Below are 20374 nucleotides of genomic sequence, written 5' to 3' on the forward strand. Positions count from 1 at the left end.
CTTCATTTAAAATTAAATTAAAATGCTGATCTTACGCCGCCAGTCTGCTCAGCCCGCTGCCAGCCAGGGGTTCTGTTCAACTAGGCCTGCAGTGGGCTGAGCGGGGCGACTCGAGGTCAGGGCAGAGGGCTGGGTGTTGGGGGGAGGTCAGGGCAGAGGGCTCGAGGTGTGGGGGGGTGCAGGGCAGAAGGCTGGGTGTTGGGGGGGTGCAGGGCAGAAGGCTGGGGGGAGGTATGGGGGTGCAGGGCGGAAGGCTGGGTGTTGGGGGGAGGTCAGGGCAGAGGGCTGGGAGTGTGGGGGGGTGCAGGGCAGAAGGCTGGGTGTTGGGGGGAGGTCAGGGCAGAGGGGCTGGGGGGGGGTGCAGGGCAGAAGGCTTGGTGTTGGGGGTAGGTCAGGGCAGAGGGCTGGGGGGGGTGCGGGGGTGCAGGGCAGAAGGCTGGGTGTTGGGGGGAGGTCAGGGCAGAGGGCTGGAGGGTGTGTGGGGGGGTGCAGGGCAGAAGGCTGGGGTGCTCGGCTCGTGGAGGTGCTCCCTGCCCTGAGCGGCTCATGGCAGGGGGCTGGGAGGGATATGCCCTGTTCCACCCCCTTCCCCCAGGCCCATCCCTACCTCTCTCTGCCTCTTCTACGGAGCTGTGTGCACGCTGCTGCTCTTCCCCCTCCCCCTCGCAAGGGCCATCGAGGCACGGAGAGGGAAGAGGAGGGGGCAGAGGGGCCAGAATTTACCAAGCTGTGGGAAGAAGCTTGGCTGCGGCAGGACCAAGCTTCTGCCTCCTGCCCCGGCAGGGGAGAGCGGTGGGCGGGGGGGGCTGAGTGGGACGGGGGACCAGGATCCCCACCACCACTCTCCCCTGCCGGGGCAGGAGGCAGAAGCTTGGTCCTGCCGCAGCCAAGCTTCCCTCCTCCCCCACTTCTTCCCCCAGCGTGGCGCTTTCCGGCCCCTCCGCCCCTCCTCCTCCTCTCAGTGGGCAGGCAGCGTGGTGCTCAAAATCGGCTCGCTGTGCCGTAGGTTGCTGACCCCTGAACTAGAGGGTGGCAGCACATAGGCTCTCTGAAGCTTTCAGAACCAGCCAGAGTATTGCACTCTCCTCTTCATCCACAACCCAGCGTTGTGGCTCTTGTTTGTCAGGTGGCTAGCAGGGACACTGCTGTGCTGCCTAACAAGGTAGGGAGAGCAACCAGCTGCAGAGGCTTGGGGAGGCAGGTTTGTTTTTAATTCAAGAGGTTTCTTGGGTGCTATTGCGCCCTCAGTTGCAGCTGTGCAACCCCAAAGATTTCATTGGGTTTGTGGAAGAGTAGCTGCAAGGTAGAATTTGACACTTGTGAGTACAGAAGTCTGAGTAGCTAGTACTGCTTGGCTGTGCTTTCCCAGGGCTCTCACTCAGGCCCTCACTTTTAAAATTTCCATGCTAGAAAATTGGATGTTGGTACCATGCTGGTTTCTGAAATTACTTTATATTTTCTGCTCCTGAATTCCGTCTGTGGATTCAGCAAAGTTAAGACTTCAATGCTCTGATTTACTCCTTCCAAGATTCTTCTGACCTGGCCAGTAAAACACCAGATAGTCTAAACATGAGTGGTATTTTAATCTACAGAGGGACAACCTGTTTCACATCTGTGTAAAAGCTGTTATTTATTTCTCTTACATAAAGCAGTGTGAGTCATACAGAGCACAGTTACCTGTCACTTCTGGAGATTCAGGACAAAAGCCAGAAACTATTAGTGTGTCTTTCCTGTTCATCAATCGTGTAAGAGTTGGATTAAGTTTCTTTTGTAACTTCTTAAATACTGTTGGTCTCATCTAATTTAGTAAAACATTGTGGTAATAATGGAATGTTCTGTATCAAAAAATCCCAAAGGTTGTCAAGTTCTTACAGTGCAAAAGCAGGGATACTAGTTTTTTTTCTTTGTTCTTTAAAAAAAAAAAAAAGTATACTGGGTTAGCACAATTTTCTTCTCTCTCTAACCCCAGTCCTCCCCTTTGAGGACGGATTGCACGTTGGTGAGGACTCTTACTGATGTCAGTGAGAGATCGGGCCCTCAGCAACTCAGGCTTCATATATTTAGTCTCCCACCCACATCTATAACAAAGCCTTTGGGCTGGCAGCAAACACATGAATACTAGTCTCTCGGTTCTGACCCCATATCCACTAGCTGAAAGGCTCCAAGTCTGAGTCATTTTAATTTTTGAAATTAAAAGGTAAAAAATTAAAAATGGATAAAGGGAAAGGTGTTTTATGCCATTTTTAGTTAATCTATGCACATCATTAATACAAGATACTTTGAAGACAAATAATTTAGTAACATTTTAAAAAGAATAGATTCTTGTGTGAATAAGAATAGAAACTGCAGCAATGTAAGCTAGGACAACACTAGCAGGATACCAGCCCCCTAGGTCGGAGCTAATGACAAGCTGAAATAAGAAAAGTCATCCCAGAGCTCAATAAGCATTGCAAAGTAAGAGACATTATGTAACCTTGGATGGTGTTACTCCTTTCTTTGAAGCATTTACAATTGGCTCTTTTCAGAGAAGGGGTTGTAGACTAGATGAATCTTTTGTCTCTTTGGGCATGGGAATTCCTAAACTCTTATGCTGTTACTCAAACCCCAGCCTTTTTACTTTTGCTTCAGTTAGTGACTTCCTAAGGGGGAAGAAAATATATTCTTCTACTTCTATATAGATGCAGAATCTTTCTATCTAAGAAACTTATATGGGGAATTGAGACACAGAGAAGCTAACTGATTTGCCCAACGCCACACAAGAAGATTTCAGGCTAGGTCTCTTGGTCATGGGGTTGAACCCTAACCACTCAGTAAACCTGCTGCTTATCATAACTATAATGTTTCAGGGTAAAATCTCCTTCCATAGTAGAAAAGTAGCTTCAAATTCACTATGTGGATACTACAACATACATAGAATCACAGGACTGGAAGGGACCTTGAGAGGCCATCTAGTCCAGTCCCCTGCACTCACGGCAGGATTAAATATTATCTACACCATTCCTGACAGGTGTTTGTCTAACCTGCTCTTAAAATTCCCAATGATGGAGATTCTACAACCTCCCTAAGCAATTCATTCCCATGCTTAACCACCCTGACAGTTAGGAAGTTTTTCTTAATGTCCAACCTAAACCTCCCTTGCTGCAATTTAAGCCCATTGCTTCTTGTCCTAGCCTCAGAAGTTACAAAGAACAATTTTTCTCCCTCCTCCTTCTAACAACCTTTTACATACTTGAAGACTGTTATCATGTCCCCTCTCAGTCTTCTCTTTTCCAGACTAAACAAACCCATTTTTTTCAATCTTCCCTCATAGGTCATGTTTTCTAGACCTGTAATCATTTTTGTTGCTCTTCTCTGGACTCTCAAATTTGTCCACATCCTTCCTGAAATGTGGCACCCAGAACTGGACACAATACTCCAGTTGAGGCCTAATCAATGCAGAGTAGAGCGGAAGAATTACTTCTCGTGTCTTGCTCACAATATTCCTGCTAATACATCCAAGAAGGATGTTTGCTTTTTTTGCAACAGTGTTACACAGTTTACTCATAGGTAGCTTGTGGTCCACTATGACCCCCAGATGCCTTTCCTCAGTACTTCTTCCTAGGCAGTTGTTTCCCTTTCTGTATGTGTGCAACTGATTGTTCCTTCCTAAGTGGAGTACTTTGCATTTGTCCTTATTGAATTTCATCCTATTTACTTCAGCCCATTTCTCCAGTTTGTCCAAATCATTTTGAATTTTAATCCTACCCTCCAAAGCACTTGCAACCCCTCCCAGCTCGGTATCGTCTGCAAACTTTATAAGTGTACTCTCTCTACTGTTATCTAAATCATTGATGAAAATATTGAACAGATCTGGACCCAAAACTGATCCCTGCGGGAACCCGCTTGTTATGTCCTTCCACCATGACTATGAACCACTGATAACTACTCTCTGGGAATGGTTTTGCACCCATCTTTTAGTAGTTCCATCTAGGTTGCATTTCCCTAGTTTGTTTATGAGAAGGTCATGTGAGACCGTATCAAAAGCCTTACTAAAGTCAAAATATAAAAACAGGGAAGGGGGCACCCGGATTTGAACAGAGACCTCTTGATCTGCAGTCAAATGCTCTACCGAGGCTGAGCTATACCTCCACCATACATGAACACTACAGTCTAAGTACCAATGGTGGTGTTGGAGACATTCTTCAGAGGTTCAAATTCTTTTAAAGCTAGATATATAATTTTAATCATAGTACTGTACTAAATGATTAGCTAATCTTGCTTTTAAAAAAAGAAATGGCAGATGGCATTTTTCGTCACTTTAGGAACAGCCACCATTCTAAAGCTGGAGAGTATATGTGTGTGTGTGTGTGTGTGTTTATTTTTATGCTTGTACCATATATAATTTTCCCGTTGTTTTGAGATAAATGCTCTTTATGCCTGAAAGATAATGTTTTGGTTATATTTTTTATATATTAAATAGTAGCTGCTTTCCTCAGAATTGGCAGTTGAGCACAAAATTTTTTTAGCTATTTTTGAATTATTGAATCATAACACTATCACAATCCAGTTTTGCCTTTTTTCTTTGAGTGAGGGAAACAATAAATTCAGTTATTTTTATCATCACAGTAGAAAGGTTTTGTGAAATCAATACATTTATTCGTTATAGCTGGACCTCAGTTAAGAATGCGGACAAGTATAACAAAGGTAATTTATCTTTTCTTGTTATGTGACAACCAGGGGTCCATGGCAGCAAACAAAAGAAAGTATTTTTTCACACAACGCACAGTCAACCTGTGGAACTCCTTGCCAGGGGATGTTGTGAAGGCCCAGACTATCACAGGGCTCAAAAGAGAACTAGATAAGTTCAAGGAGGATAGGTCCATCAATGGCTATTAGCCAGGATGGGCAGGGATGGTGTCCCTAGCCTCTCTTTGCCAGAAGCTGGGAATGGGTGACAGGGGATGGATCACTTAATGATTACCTGTTCTGGTCAGTCTCTCTGGCACACCTGGCATTGGCCACTGTCAGAAGACAGGATACTGGGCAAGATGGACCTTTGGTCTGACCCCATATGGCTGTTCTTATGAGCCCATGGGCAGAGATGGGGGGGCACAAAGGGGTGGTGCCCCCCAAACTGCAGTGCCAGAACAGCGCAGTCCCGGGGGCAGCTCCCCCCCTCGGCCAGATCAGAGGCAGGAAGCTGGAGCCACACAGCACAGGGTGGCTGCTCCTCAGCTCCCAGCCCCTTTTGACTGCTCATGTAGCCAGTAAGAGCCGCCCTGGTGAGTGGACCCAGCTCTGGGGCTAGCAGAGCCCTCGGGGAGCAGCAACCGCAACCTTCCTGGCACACAGTCCCTAACTATCCCTCTCTCTGCACCCTGAGCTACCCCCTGCCTGCACACAGCCCCTAGCTACACCTCTTGCTGCACCCTGAGCTACTGCCCTATCTGCAGACTGTCCCTAGCTACCCCCTTCCTGCACCCTGAACTACCCCCTGCCTGCACACAGCCCTGAGTTCCCCCCCGTCTGCACCCTGAGCAGTTTTCAAACTTTGTGAGCTGAGCCTCCCCCTTTGAGTTATAATTTTTGGTTGTGCCCACCACCCCAGTCCCAACCCAGACAGGCAGGGTGGCCTGCTGAGGTGAGTTCGGGGTGGATGTGGCGCTCCCTCCCTGGGCCCTGGTGTGCAGAGCTGGCCCAAGCCCTTCCGGGCCCTGACTCCCCCCCCCCCCCCCCCCCCCCAATAGAAGTCAAACTGTGCCTATGCCCCAGGCACATCTCTCCCTCACTCCCCCTGGCCAGCAGATGGAGCCCCGGTGCTCCACAGGGCTAAAGCCCCAAGATCATGCGCCCACCCCACCCCATCCCAGCAGCTGAAGCCAGGAGCCCTTAACTGCCCCCCCTTACACATTGGTCCCTGGAATTTTTATAGCATGTTGAGGGAGCCTCAGAAAGAAAAAGATTGAGAATCCCTCTGATAGACCTCAGCAACCAAACTCCATTATTACTATGGACAGTGATGGTGACTCTAAGAGAATGTGTAACTTCAATATACATTGTTAAGTTGATCAACCTTTTAGGTTAATGCTGCATATAAATAAGATCCTTGGGGCAGGGACTGTAATTGCATTTGTAACTTGTACAGCACCAAGCACATTATTGGCACATAATAATAAATCATATTTTCAGGGAGTTCTATCTCGTATTGATTCCATCACTACTTTAACTCAGGAATTATAACTAAGGGCCTCCTAGTCCAAAAACCAGACCCTATCACTTAAGCTAAGGGAAATCTCTGTTAGCTGTAGTAGAATGACAGGTTGTATATTCCGTTGCCTCCAAGTAACCAGAGAATGACATCAGCCCTGATCCAACAGAGCACTTAGGCACATGTGTAATTTGAGTCCTGCTAGGTCAATGGACTACACACTTGCTGAATGCTATGCACATGTTGAAGTTTTTGCTGGATCGGGGCCATTGTCACAAACACCAGAGCAGGTCTAACATTCCATTCAGAGCAGTGGTGGTCAAACAGTGATCGCCATTAAAAACTGGCTCTTTACCATTAACTGAAGTTAACTCTACCATGATCTCTGCAGTATTTGAATGTAGGAAATCTTGCAGCTATCTTGGAAAAGGTAAATACTGTATCGTTATAAAAAGCCATCTTTAATGGCATGTATGATGCACACTAACCAATATATTTACAAACTCCACCCTGAATATTTACTCTGAGATTGATGTTCTGCATACAACCCCTCTGCCCGAAAATATGTACATCACTTGTAAATAATTTACGTGGTATGTAACTTAACATTGTGTTCTGCTGCTGCGCTGTAATTTACTTTTCAGAGAAATGTCATAAGGGTTTTTGCAACAGATACAGTCTGCATTTGGAGTGTGTACCCTATTTATACAAAAGACTCTAACAGATCAGATATGTTGGGGTGGGACCCCCATACAGTACCGGGGAAATTCTGGGCAGAAAGGCTGCTCCTAGGCAGCTGGAGATAGGCTGTCAAAATGGAAGTAATCCTCAGGGCTCTACCTCAGTTATTTTATGGGTCTCTCTCACTTCTGGGACAGCCCAGGATTTGAGGGGCTGCAAAAGTGGCTTACAGTCACTATAGCTCTGCCTCTCCCTAGGCTGTGTGTTTTGTGGTGTTGTGAATCTAAGAATTTCATCCATAGCGCTCAAGGGAAAAGATGGACTTCCTGTCTTCTGCGAGTCATCTCACCATCCTGAATTCCTGCCACAGAATCAGGGATATACCTCCAGAATACAATATCACATAAACAACGGAATGGTGATGGACTGGAGTCCAGTGCAAGCAGCTAGGCTACAACTTTGTTTAAGGGTGTGGGGTGGACACCAGGAGTCTTGGGAAGGTTAGGAGTACTTGTGGCACCTTAGAGACTAACAAATTTATTAGAGCATAAGCTTTCGTGGGCTACAGCCCACTTCTTCGGATGCATCCACGAAAGCTTATGCTCTAATAAATTTGTTAGTCTCTAAGGTGCCACAAGTACTCCTGTTCTTTTTGCGGATACAGACTAACACGGCTGCTACTTTGAAACTTGGGAAGGTTAGGGGTGGACAGAAGGTGATGAAGGTGATGAAGATAAAAGGAGGCAAGGAGACTAAAAACCATCTATCCTCTCTTTAGCCTTCCTGGAACAGTATAGGGAAGGTAAAGAAAGGGCTCAGTCCCATCTTCCCGTTCATCCCTCTGTGAATGCCTTTTCACTTCCAGAGCCTACATACAATTCACCATCCAGTCACTTTCCACCAGTGCCCAGGCACAGACATCACTGTAATGTGACATTTTCAGTGCCAGGTCAGAGCTAATGGTTCATTTTTGCAATTGGATTTACTGCACTTTTTGGAGGCTGTAGCTCCAAGAAACAAACTTTGAAAAAAAAACACCCCATACACAAAATCCCTTGTTAAAATATGCAAATGCTCTGCAGCTCTAAAACCAATTAGCAATATGTAAAGGGCGGAGTTGGTGTTAGAGGAGAGATTGTGATTGATCAAATTGGGGGAGCATTTGAGCATTGACCTGCTAAACCCAGGGTTGAGAGTTCAATCCTTGAGGGGGGCCACTTAGGGATCGGGGGCAAAATCAGTACTTGGTCCTGCTAGTGAAGGCAGGGGGCTGGACTCAATGACCTTTCAGGGTCCCTTCCAGTTCTAGGAGATAGGATATCTCCATTAATTTATTTATTAAATGTATTTCTTTGTGTACTGCATTTGGGAAAAAATGAGGTTTACCTTTTTAGTGTGGTGACTTTGAAAATAAAGTAGTGGCATAATTTACACCCCCTTCTAATCACACAGTGAGATGGTGTCAAGTATCAGAGGGGTAGCTGTGTTAGTCTGGATCTGTAAAAAGCAACAAAGAGTCCTGTGGCACTTTATAGACTAACAGAAGTATTGGAGCATAAGCTTTCGTGGGTGAATACCCACTTCGCTCCCAATACTTCTGTTAGTCTATAAGGTGCCACAGGCTCTGTCGCTTTTTGCAGTGAGATGGAAATCTCTTACTAACTTGCCTCTTTGTGAAGACATAATGCATAGCATGTTAGACATAAAATGACAGTCTTCTAGGCCCCCCCCCCCCCTTCCAACTCCCTTCTAATGGATTGAGTTGCAGAGAGATGTTTTGGCTTTGTCTATAGTATTACTGTAATGCTTATGTAGAAATGTGCGAGTTGATATGACACACAACCAGAACTTCAACCTATGGGCCAAATTCTGATCTCTCACACACACAGTCCCATTGACTTCAGTGGCTTTGCATGCATGTAGCTGAGCTTAGAATTGGATACTATCATTGATACATTGAATATCACTTACAAAATTTGGTCCATGGTATTCAAGGGATAGAATAAATAGTGATGGAGGATAAAATGGTTATGCCCTTTCACTGAACTCAGTGAGTGGGCATTATATCTTACCATCATCTATGAAAGGGGAGTAACAGGTACCCTTGCATCGATGTCTAGGAGCTGGTTTGTCTCTTCCAGGATATCAAGTTAATTAAATGTTTCAAACTTTTTAAAAAAAAACCATGAAGCCCAAAGGCAGAATAATCCAGTATTACACTACCTTGCTTGAGTTCCAAGTTTTTTGTTCTTTGAAAGTTATAATAAAATAACACTTGGTGACTCTATGGTAAATTTGACACGCTCAGGACTTGGCTGGCATTTATAAACTGTTTGAATTGTGCTTTTTCGTGTTTTGTGACGTCCGCAGAACTTTTCAAGTGAATTAGAGTTGTAATCACTGTGCAGACATCTGTTATCCTCCATATAATGAGACCACATCCAGCCATTTCAAGGTGCTCTGACTTAGAATAAGCTCATCAGTTTGTTTATTTGAGAGGTAAATGACAGTTTTATACCACTTGCAGGCTTCTTAAGGTTAATATAGAACAGAAGAGCGTGTGCAAGTTTAAACCTACAGACTCAAATGATCAAGCTCTGACTGTTTAGAGAGCAGTTTCTACTTTGAGACAGATGAAACCAGCTGTTCTGCCACAAACTCTACAAAGTACCCAGTGTACTCTGGAAGTACTGCTGAAACTAGCTAATCATAATAATGCATTTCAGCCTGATGTATTTCAATCCTGTTTCATTCAGATAGTCCAGAATGCACCAATCTGCTTGCCTAGTGGAATGAATTGGTATGAAAACATTGCACCTGTGCTCAGCAAACTGCATTGGGTTCCCCTCTGCTTTCAAGTGTAATTCAAGGCACTGGTTTGATCTTTACAGAGCTTTATAGTTTGGACCTGGCTACTGATGAAACTGCTTCTCTCTCCATGCACCACTGCAATGCATGAAATTAATTGAGGTTGTCATGCAGTCCATTCCTTCGTTTGCACTTTTAGACCCAAAACCAGTCTCCAGTACAGCACATAGTCTGGTGACTTGTCTTCACTGCTAAAAAAGGTGCATTTTCTACCTCGGGTAACTAACATGCATGACCTGTCTGAGGTGAAAGCACAATGAAGACCATGTACTTTAGTTTTACTGTTGAGGTAAGCAATCCTATACCTCCTCCAGCGGTCAACCTCAATGAGTTTACCTTGTGGTAAAACTGAAGTGCCTGGTTTTCACTGTGTTTTTACTTCAGGATAACTCACAGGTCATGTGTTCGTTACCACCAAGGTTTAAAAAAAACAAAACCTTTTTTCTCAGTGAAGGCAGGGCCTGAGTAACTAGGCTGTGTGGTGGGAAGTTCTTCAGGGGCTTTAGCAGGGGATCCTCCACAGGCTTGCCTTGCCTCCAGATTCCCCACTGGACTGTGACACATATAGAACCTCTACCCACACACAGAGCTGGGTTCAGTCTCTCTGCAGGCAGTCTCCCATACAGCAGAATCACTGGTTCCGCTTCAGACACAGCCCTCCATTCTCACGAAGGATACGATAGTATTTTCACCTTGGTGACTGGAAGCGAGGTCTCTGGGTGAAGAATTCATTCATTTTCATAGCAGCAAAGTCTCCATGTAAGACAATTCAGGGCGCGTATTTCACAATGTTGCTGGTTATTATGAATGTGGAGTCTATGTTGTGTATGAGATGCTGCATCTGTAAACTAAGGTACACTCCCCACTAAGTATTTGTTTAATCATCCTCATTAATCAACATTATCTATATCCTTTTAAAAGCTCTTTTAATCTGCATTAGTATGATCGAGAGAATGAAAAGTTGTTTTATGCTTCTGGGAATTGAAATTCTGACCTTGAACTGGGATCCCTAGGAGCAGCGGACTAATCTTTTTATTGAGCTCTCATGCAAGGTTATAGTTTCAACTGAATTGTACCTTTCAGCAATAGCTTTGAGTGACATGTAAAAAACCAACCTCCCTCTACCCTAACTGTATACTAAGTTCTCCAGCACCTTTTGGGAATGTTGACATCTGTATTCAAGAACGGAAAGATAAGATGTAGAGTAAGATACATTTCATTCAAGGAAAAAAAGGTAGATCCAAAAAAGTAAATGAGCTTTAAAATGGGGTTCTATTCAAAAAAGTGACTGTGTAAAAATGCCACCATCTTACTCAACAGATCTTTTTGTTGTATATCAGTCATGTCTGCTGACTGTTCTGACTAGGATAAGGTTTTACTGCCACTAGCATTGCAGTGCTAGAACAGCCTTGGGAAACGGAGTTGGCTTTTATTCTGGATTTAACATTATCCCAAAAATAATTACCTACGTTGTAATTGCAGGCCCAGGTTTTGCCCTTAGTTCCTTCTCCGCAACTCCTCTTGGAACTCAAGTTGCACATGTGTAGAACTTGGCCTACAGGATCTTTGTTACTGATGTTGATCTGAACAGGGAAGAACTTCATTTTCAGGTCCTGGATTACCTTTGGGACACTGATGATCGGGGGGGAAAAAAACAATTTTTACTCTCATTGAGAGTATCTGTAGAGCTGGAGAGGCAATAAACACAGAAACCAATTATGCTTTTTTATTATCACTTTCCAGAGTAGAAGCACATTGTAATTCTCACTATAAATGCAGTACTAACCTAATACACATTATTAACCAACATCGTAAATATGCTAACTAATTTAAACTAATTAATAACCTGGCCATGAGGTGATCTTAACTCAAGTTAGAGCCAGGACCCAGACTTCTTGCCCCTCTTTTAACTCTTACTTTTTGGGTTCTCTCTCTCTCTCTCTCTCTCTTTCAGCTTTATGTCTGCTCCTCTGTATAGAACAGCCCCATGGTCAGGATAATTCAGTGTCTGTTTTCAATGTTCAGAATTTTAATGGAGCCTACGTTTACCCCAGCACTATGTCCTTTCTCCTGTCTTCCATATAGCTTTGCATTTCCTGATGTTTCTTTGAAGTTTTTTTTTCTAATTAAGATGATACTTTTCAAGTCTCAGCCTGAAATTGAAATATGCCTGTTATTTTGCACCATGTTTCTGTCCTAAAAAGAGACAGATGCTGAGTATTTTTAGAAACACAGTATAGTTAGTTAGATATTAGGTTTTAAAAAATATGCATAAACATATATAGACACACCTATAGCTTATAGTCAACATGCTGAACATTTTCCTTTCCAGCACTTATTCTCTTTTCCTTAGGGCTTTGATTACTCTAGCATTTCCTAGGAAAAATTTTCCACCTACATTACCATCAGTAGAATTGAACGGGAGTTAGTAATGGTGGGAGCACTTGTTTTACTGCCATGTCATGTTGACCTGCACTGAGCAGGTTTCACTAACATGGGTCCTCAACTGCTGGTGATCACCTGGAAGCCTGTGTACACCAGCACTTGCTCTGGGATCCGGACTTTGCTGTCCATGCAACAACTGTACAAAAAGGCATGGCCTTGTGGTTGAGAGTGCCTTCCCTCTGACAGTATACAGATCAACAACAAATGAAGGCTGGCAGATGATGGTTGCATATATTGTTCTTTCCAACTTTGACTGGCTTGATCCCTGTTTCAAAGGAATCACTGGACAGTATTCCTTTCTCTCATCATGCTGGACTGACCAGCATGGCTCTAATATCTGACCTGAAGCACACAACCTACTATGTCAGAATTACAATACGGGTCTGAATGAAACTGACAAAAGTCCATAGATTCAGATTAAAATTTGAACCTCTAGCTTAATCTACATGGTTGGGTACAAGTGTTCTTGCTGCTTTGAAATATTAGGGGACTCTATGTGGCATTTATATTCCTTGGCACAACAGAACGTGTTGAGTGAAGTTTCAACTTTCTGAATCTTAGTTTTTTGTCAGTTTGAGAGACCCTTAGCAGTAATGATTTGATTCTGTGAAGCTTTTTAGAGCTGTTAAAAAGAAGGGCTCTTGTGGGAAGTAAATGGGAATTAATAAAATAGTCCAAAGCATCCACATTTTTGTCTACTTTTCCTTTTGTTTATGTATCATTTACCCAATAGCCTCCTTCAAAATCACTATAGTCTATGCTGCAAATAGGTATTGAGAGTTTAAATGTATTTTACCTAGCAGACAGCACACATTCCAAGACTGTGCATATCATGAGTAAATTCATAATTGGAAATTCTGAAAAAACAAAAAGTGAGTATTTGACCTGATAGATAATAATATCATCCTAGGAACTATTATGGCTTCTTGTGCAATATTTTCCCAGAGATAGCAGGTGTGACAAAAATCCTTCTCAGTTTATTTTTTTGTAGAACGGCTGCACGAAAGTTGTTGGATCTCTCAGTAGATTTAAAAAAAAACCTCTGCTTTTAATGCTTTTTGAGAGTATGAAAGACTTTGGTTAATTTACCAAAGGGCTGTAGGAGTGCACTCGAATTGTGAGTTTTGGACTACGAACGTATGTGAATTGAACTGCCTTGTTTGGCCCTGGGACAGGCTGAAAAAGGGACTATTATCTTACTCTACCTTTCCTAATGAACAATAGATCAGTCTTTAAACAAGTCCCTTCATGTTATGAAATAATGAATTTCAGCTGCTTAAAACTGTGGGCCTACTGGTATGAATGTCACTTGAGTGCATTGCTAACAGAACATCAAACAATTCACATACAGTCATGAGTTCTCTGCAAATGGTGACATAGAGGTGACTCATTTGGTTGTGTATGTGAGAGAGGAGCGAGGTTTCAGGATTGCATTTTAGCAAAGTCCCATCTCTTGGTTGAGCCTAGAGGGCTTTGTCATGAACTTCGGGGGAAAGGAATGACTGTCTGCATCTTGCCTAAAATGAGGTGTTGAGAATAAGCAGAGAGAGAAGGAATAAAGGGTAGTATTAAAAGAAATGCAGAGTGACAATTTAAACCAATGAATGTCCAGCAAATAGTGTTGAGTGAGACAGAGAAGATGTGTGTGACCTGAAAACCCGTATAATGGAGTTGCTGTGTGAAAAGTTGGCTATACCATTAAAACAGTGGGTAAACAATAGTAAAGTTAAACAGTTTCCATCATAAATTATGTTTTTCTTGTTGTTCAGGTGAAGCTGAGCAGGAGCTGGGACCCCCTCCATCCGTAGATGAGGCAGCAAACACACTCATGACTCGCCTGGGCTTCCTCCTTGGCGAGAAAGTCACAGAGGTACAGCCGGGGCCCCAGTACAGCATGGAGGTGCAGGATGAGAATCAGGTATGAGATCTCCTTCGGCATTACAAATGTACAGCAATAATTGGTTGGTTGTGATGTAGCACATGAGTTTTTGTAATTATCACATGGTGTATGTGTGGTAGAGATGGAATGATTTTCACAAAAGGAAAAAGCTAATAATACCATATTATTAAACTGTGGGTCATAATTACACACTAGCAATACATGTTTATGGGATCAGCTGATACCATTTGTTTTTGGTATCAGCTGTTCCTCTTTGAACTGACTTGATACTGGAATAATAAATTTGTCTGCGTCTCTGAAGTGTGATTGGCCATTTTTTTATTTTTCCGGTGATTCAGGAAAGCTCCTCTTCTTCAGACTGAAGTTTTCAGCACCCTTCTTTGCTCTTTGATTTTACACTGCCACTGAACAGAATTTTTAAAAATAAATTCTATCATATTTAGCGGTGCAAATCACTATTGAATTTAACCCCTCCTGATTTTTTTAAGAACGAAAAGGAGGCTGTTACTTGCAGATAGGTGAGTAGTGCCGGTGCCAGAGCTAGAGAGGTAGGCTGGATCAGGTGGGTGAAAAAGCTGGAGCAATGGGAGGAGGTAAGTAGATGGGGTAGAGTTAGTAGCCGGAGTTATGGATGTCCAAAGAAGAGTGGCAGCTATAGATCAGCTAACCTAGAGAGGAAGGAAGCTGTATTCCTTCAGCAGCAGGGAGTGAAGAGGTTGGCCTGCAGGGGGACTGGAGAATTTGGTGGGGGAGGAGAGGGCAAGCTCTGTGTTGTCCTAGATTTCCATGAGTGTTTTTGAGCAGTCCATGGCACAAGTGGGACAAAGGGTTAACACGCTTTTCTCTTCCAAGCAAAGAAGATGGATTTTTCTAAAATGTTTATTCTTTAACACATTAATTAAGTTTTTCATGATTTCATGTAGTTTTTTGTGTAAGTTTTGTTGGCTCTCTTTGAAATGCACTATATAGTACATTGTGTTAGGAAGTGTATTTTTAACAGGCACTTATTTAAATTGAATACTTCAAAGCAGAATAGAGATTTCTACTATAAATGGTTCCTTTTGTTGGCTTTTTTTTAATTAAAAACCCATCTTTTCTGAAAATACTCCTTTTAAGAATAAGTAAAAGAAAATATCTTTACAGAGACAGCAGGGAGAGTTGCACTCTGAAGTAGATTGATATCTTGGGCTCTGCACCAATTTTTGCATGAAAAAGTTTTAGAGGCCCTTTGAACACCATTCATGTGCTTAATGAAGATAGAGAAAAGCCAAGTTCTTAATTTACCAAGAGAAATTTGTTGTGGGGTTTGTTTTTTTGTGAGCAGTGCCTCCTCTGTCAGTGCTGCATATTTCCCTAAAGTCCACATCTAAGGGCTGGTCTACACTGGGGGGTGAGGGAGGGAGAAATCGATCCAAATACGCCAATAGCGTAGCTAAAGTCGAAGTATCTTTGATCGAGTTACCTGGGGTCCACACGGTGCAGGATCAACGGCCGCAGCTCCCCCATCGACTACGCTACCGCCGCTCGCTCTGGTGGAGTTCTGGAGTTGACGGTGAGCGCGTTCGGGGATCGATATATCGCGTCTTAACGAGACACGATATATCAATCCCGGATAAATGGATTGCTACCCGCTGATACGGCGCGTAGTTAAAACATACCCTAAGCTGCTAATGGCCAGTCTAAATAGAGTCGTGTGGAATTTAGTTTCTCTCCCCTCTATTCTGAAGGTGTGATTGCAGCAATCCTCTTCCAGACAGGAGGACTGTCAAACAGCCTTGTCCAAGTTTGATGTCAGTCTTACTGTATGAATCCACTGGCATTTGTGTGACTAGCATTTGTGATTCTCTGACTCCTAACCACATCCCTCTGAAGGCAGGTCTACACTTAAAACACTGCATTGGTGCAGCTGCGCCACTCTCATGTTTCAGAGAAGACGCTCCTACGCCGATGGGAGCGCTCCCTCAGAGCCAGTAGCTATGTCACCAGGAGTTCTCCCACTGATATAGTGCTGTCTATACCGGGACTATGGCTAGGTCTAAACTATGGGGGTGGGGGTCGACCTAAGATACGCAACTTCAGCTACGTGAATAGCGTAGCTGAAGTTGCGTATTTTAGGTCGACTTACCTGGCTGTGGGGATGGTGGCGAGTCGACCGCTGCCGTGCCGCCGTCGACTCCGCTTCCGCCTCTTGCCGCGGTGGATTTCCGGAGTCGACGGCAGAGCCATCGGGGATCGATTTTATCGCGTCTTTACTAGATGCGAGAAGTCGATCCCTAATAGATCGATTGCTACCCGCCGATCCGGCGGGTAGTGAAGACGTGCCCTTAGTTGGTATAACTGCATTGTGCGTGGGGTATGGATTTTTCACACCCCCGAGCAACATAGTTATACCGAAATAAGTGTGTAGTGTAGACCTGGCCTAAAAAGTGGCAGTCCATCTAAGTATTTCCCAAAGTAAAGACCCTTCTGCTGCAGCACGTGTCACAGCTCTGTTGCCATCCCACTAAACTAGCCCTCCGAGAGTTAATTCTTCAGCATAAATCATGGATGCAGGGATGTTGTTGGGGTTTGCAAAGATTAATTTGCAAAGATGCTGACATCTGATTGAAACTTTGGCTACCATTATGCACTTGAATTTCAAAAAAGAAAAGCTCTTTCTAGATTTTAATTCATTAGTTTATATGGCTTGAGCAGTGAAAGCAATCTCTGTGTAAAAAGCTAGGACTAGATGGTTGCTTGCTATTCTGACCATGCTCTGCCCTCTGAAGCGAGAATATAATTATTTGCAATCTCTCCAATGTTGAGGTGAAATGAAAATAAGGAATAGAGCTGTTTTTAACTAAAACTGTCCCAATCTATAAATCCAACACATTGCATTTCCACTCGAGTGCTTTATTTTGATTATAGCAAGGGACACATTTTCTTATTCAAATTGCTAAGAAGTTGCAACTTTTTATATACTGTTTCTTACTTAAGCATGTTTTCCTTAATGAGAGATCACAAATGCTAAAGAGTAAAACCTTTTTCTCCTATTCTTCACAAACTTTCTTTTGCTTTATTGGCTACCAGTAAAGCAAAAGGAATATGAGAGCAGTATAGTAAAGTTTACTTTTTCAAATGCTTTAGTAGAAATATAAAAATAAATGTAGCAACAATGTTGAAAATACAGAATTGTCTTATGAATGGAAATGTATATTTAAAATTGGCATAGAGGAATATATGATGAGTATATTTCTGTATCAATACAAAAAACTCTTTTTTTTGTCAGGGCAGAGTAATATATTATAAGTTTGAATATTTCCATTTGCCAAGCATCTTGTTGCTAACTGGCTGCAATAGTAACATTAGTTAGAATTGCAGCAAACATTAGCTTGAAATAACAGTTGAAAAAGTGGCATGGAAACCCTCTGCTTTGGAGAAAATACAACACCAGATGAATAACAACACTAGGGTTACCATATTTCAGTAAGCAAAAAAGAGGACGGAAGGAGCCCCACCCTAGCCGTGCCCCTGCCCCTTCCACTTCCCGCCCCCCTCAGAACCTCCAGCCTTCCCCCCGCTCCTTGTCCCCTAACTGCCCCCTCCTAAGACCCCCCCCACCCTAACTGCCCCCCAGGACCCTACCCCCTCCTGTACCCTGACTGCCCAAAACCTTATCCACCCCCCCATAAAGCCCCCCCCCCAAACTCCCGACCCCCCCTTTTGACTACTCCCTCCAGAACCTCCCTGCCCCTTCTCTGGCCCCCTTACCCTGCCGTTCATCCCAGCACGCTGGGCAGCAGGGGAGGAGGAGCGGGAGAGGAGCTCCAGACTGCCGGAGGCGATCTGCGAATGCAGGGAGGGAGGGAGGGAGGGAGTGATCTCTGCTGCAGGGGAAGCGGAGGAGGGGCTCTCTCTGGCAGTCGGATCCCCATGTAAGTGGCACCATCCGGCCGGCTGCCCTGTTAGCTGCGCGCGCTCTGCCTGGGGGGGAAGTCCGGACATTTACAAATTCCTCCCGGACGCTATTTTTAGCTCAAAAAGCCGGACATGTCCAGGGGAATCCGGACGAATGGTAACCCTAAACAACACTTTACATTTGTATATCTCCTTTCATTCTGCAAGATCCCAAAGATGACATAAAATGTATGGATGACACAGTATTATTTAGGCTAGTTAGGATAGAGAAAACCATTTGGAACTCTGAAAGGCCCTAACAGAACTATGCACTTGAGAAACATGGTGTCAGATGCAATTCATGTACTGTAGGTATTGCACATTAGAAGGAACCATTTATATTGCTCATATCTATTGATGGATTCTAAGTAGTTCTAGCAACTCAGAAAAAAGACCTTTGGCATCCAGGACAGCTCAAAGAAAATATCTGCATGACATGCAACAGTGATCCAAAAAGTGAGCTAGATGTTAGGTTGCACTCGGAAAGGGATAGAAATGTTATAGTCTTACTATATAAAATCATGGTTTACCCTCACCTTGAATACTGGCATATAGCTACTGTGTTGCTAGGGGCAATAGAAGTATCTAAGTAGATCAAATTATTTAGTTCTGTTCATTCATCTCAAAAAGGATTTAACAGAAACAAAAAAGATCCTGAGAAGAGCAATGAAAATATTTTGAGGCCTTGAAATACTTCCTTTTGCGAAAAGGTTAAAAAGATAGAAATGTAAAATTTAGAGCAGAGACAAATAAGAGGTGAGAAACCGTACCTCAAGTGCTCTAAATGCCTCAATAACAATTAGTGGGTGAGACCAGACCATCGCTATGCTCTTGAATGAACTCATACAGGAAAACGATAAAAGACAAAAACACCATATCACCTGTGGGCGAACACCTTTCACAAAGTGATCACTCTATATCTGACCTCTGTCCTCATGATTAAAGGAAACCTATAGAGCGCTTTCAAAAGATGAACCTGGGAGCTTCAATTCATAACTTTTCTAGACACTAATAATCATGGACTGAATAGAGACACTGGGTTTATGGTTTACTACAGCAATCTATAACCCAATAACACACCCTCCCATCTCCCATCCCCTCCCTTCCTGTCCCCCTATGACTGGAGGGCTGTTAACCAGCCACTTCATGTTGAATGGTCCCTTGAAATATGTAACTACTTATGCTAAACAATCTGTTCCACCTTATATTTAGCTGTGACACTGAATATGTTTTCCAGACCTGAAGAAGAGCTCTGTGTAAGCTTGAAAGCTTGTTTTTTCAACAACAGAAGTTGGTCCAATAAAAGATATTACAAGAAAATATGTTTCTTCACAATGTATAATTTAACATGTGGCACTCATTGTCACAAGATATTGTTAAGGCAAAGAAATCCATAGATCTCAAAGAAGATTTAACATTTATATGAATAATAAGAATATCTACAGTTAAACTTACTAGGATTTAAAAAAGAATAAAAGTCATTGTGCTCAGCGACTAGCTGTATTGGTTAGAAAAAAAAATTCTCTTTGTGAACATGTTGTTACATAATTGTCCATTAAGGTGATTTTACACCTTCCTTAGAAGCATCTTTTTATTGATCACTGTCAGAGATTGGCTATTAGTTTAAATGGACTACTGGCAATGCCCGTCTTATAACCACATAAAATAAATAGACTTCATTTTTTAAAATGTAATCCAGAAGGAACCAAAACAGGAAACTATGGTATGAAGTGTATGTGCTTATTAACAGCTAGGTCAACCTTGCTGAGATTTAAATCTGTAGTTTCTAGGAGAGTAAATATTTCAAGAGCAGCGCTCTTAGACATAGGGAAAATTGACACATTAGTCAAGCACTGTTATTTCTAGAGTGTGAAGTATTTAGTTTGCAACATTTGTAGTGTTATATTCATCTATTACTCGTATTGCTGTGTGCGTGTGCCTTTTGCAGGGAGAGTAGAGGAACCATGTTGGTTTGTTCCTAATGCTTCAAAAGATGATCTGATGGCAGCCACCTAAAAAGATAAAGGAATAAAAGAGTGCAAAAATTTAGCAAATGTTCATACACGACTACTTTTATAAGGAATCAGATCATAAGGGGAATTATAACTAGAGCTGTATGGGAGATGGCTTTCCCATTCTGCAAAACTTTTCAAGATTTCAAAAATGCTCCTGTTTCACATTGGGATGAAACCAAATTCTTTTGAAAATTTTCATGAAAATCTACCAAGAAAGACACTAGAATATCCAATAGCCTGGTGTTTGGGGCAGTCACGATGTGGGGGACCCAACTTCATATCTCTGTTCTGCCATTCTCCCATGTCCCAGATGAGTGATCTCCTGGCCAGGCTATTGGCCTT

The 20374-nt window shown here is 43.1% G+C and overlaps 1 protein-coding gene across 9 annotated transcripts in view; it reads left to right on the plus strand.

Annotated features, from left to right (window-relative positions):
- The window catches only part of TANC2 (tetratricopeptide repeat, ankyrin repeat and coiled-coil containing 2), a 610881-nt gene that overhangs the window by 423077 nt on the left and 167430 nt on the right, over positions 1 to 20374 (plus strand). For all 9 annotated transcript variants that reach the window (XM_054014274.1, XM_054014267.1, XM_054014275.1 and 6 more), the window contains one exon: positions 13951 to 14099. In XM_054014274.1, coding sequence (XP_053870249.1) covers positions 13951 to 14099 — 149 coding nt within the window. The remainder of the gene's footprint in view (positions 1 to 13950; positions 14100 to 20374) is intronic.

The sequence above is a fragment of the Malaclemys terrapin genome, chromosome 25, assembly GCF_027887155.1.
Source record: "Malaclemys terrapin pileata isolate rMalTer1 chromosome 25, rMalTer1.hap1, whole genome shotgun sequence".
Classification (NCBI taxonomy): domain Eukaryota; kingdom Metazoa; phylum Chordata; order Testudines; family Emydidae; genus Malaclemys; species Malaclemys terrapin.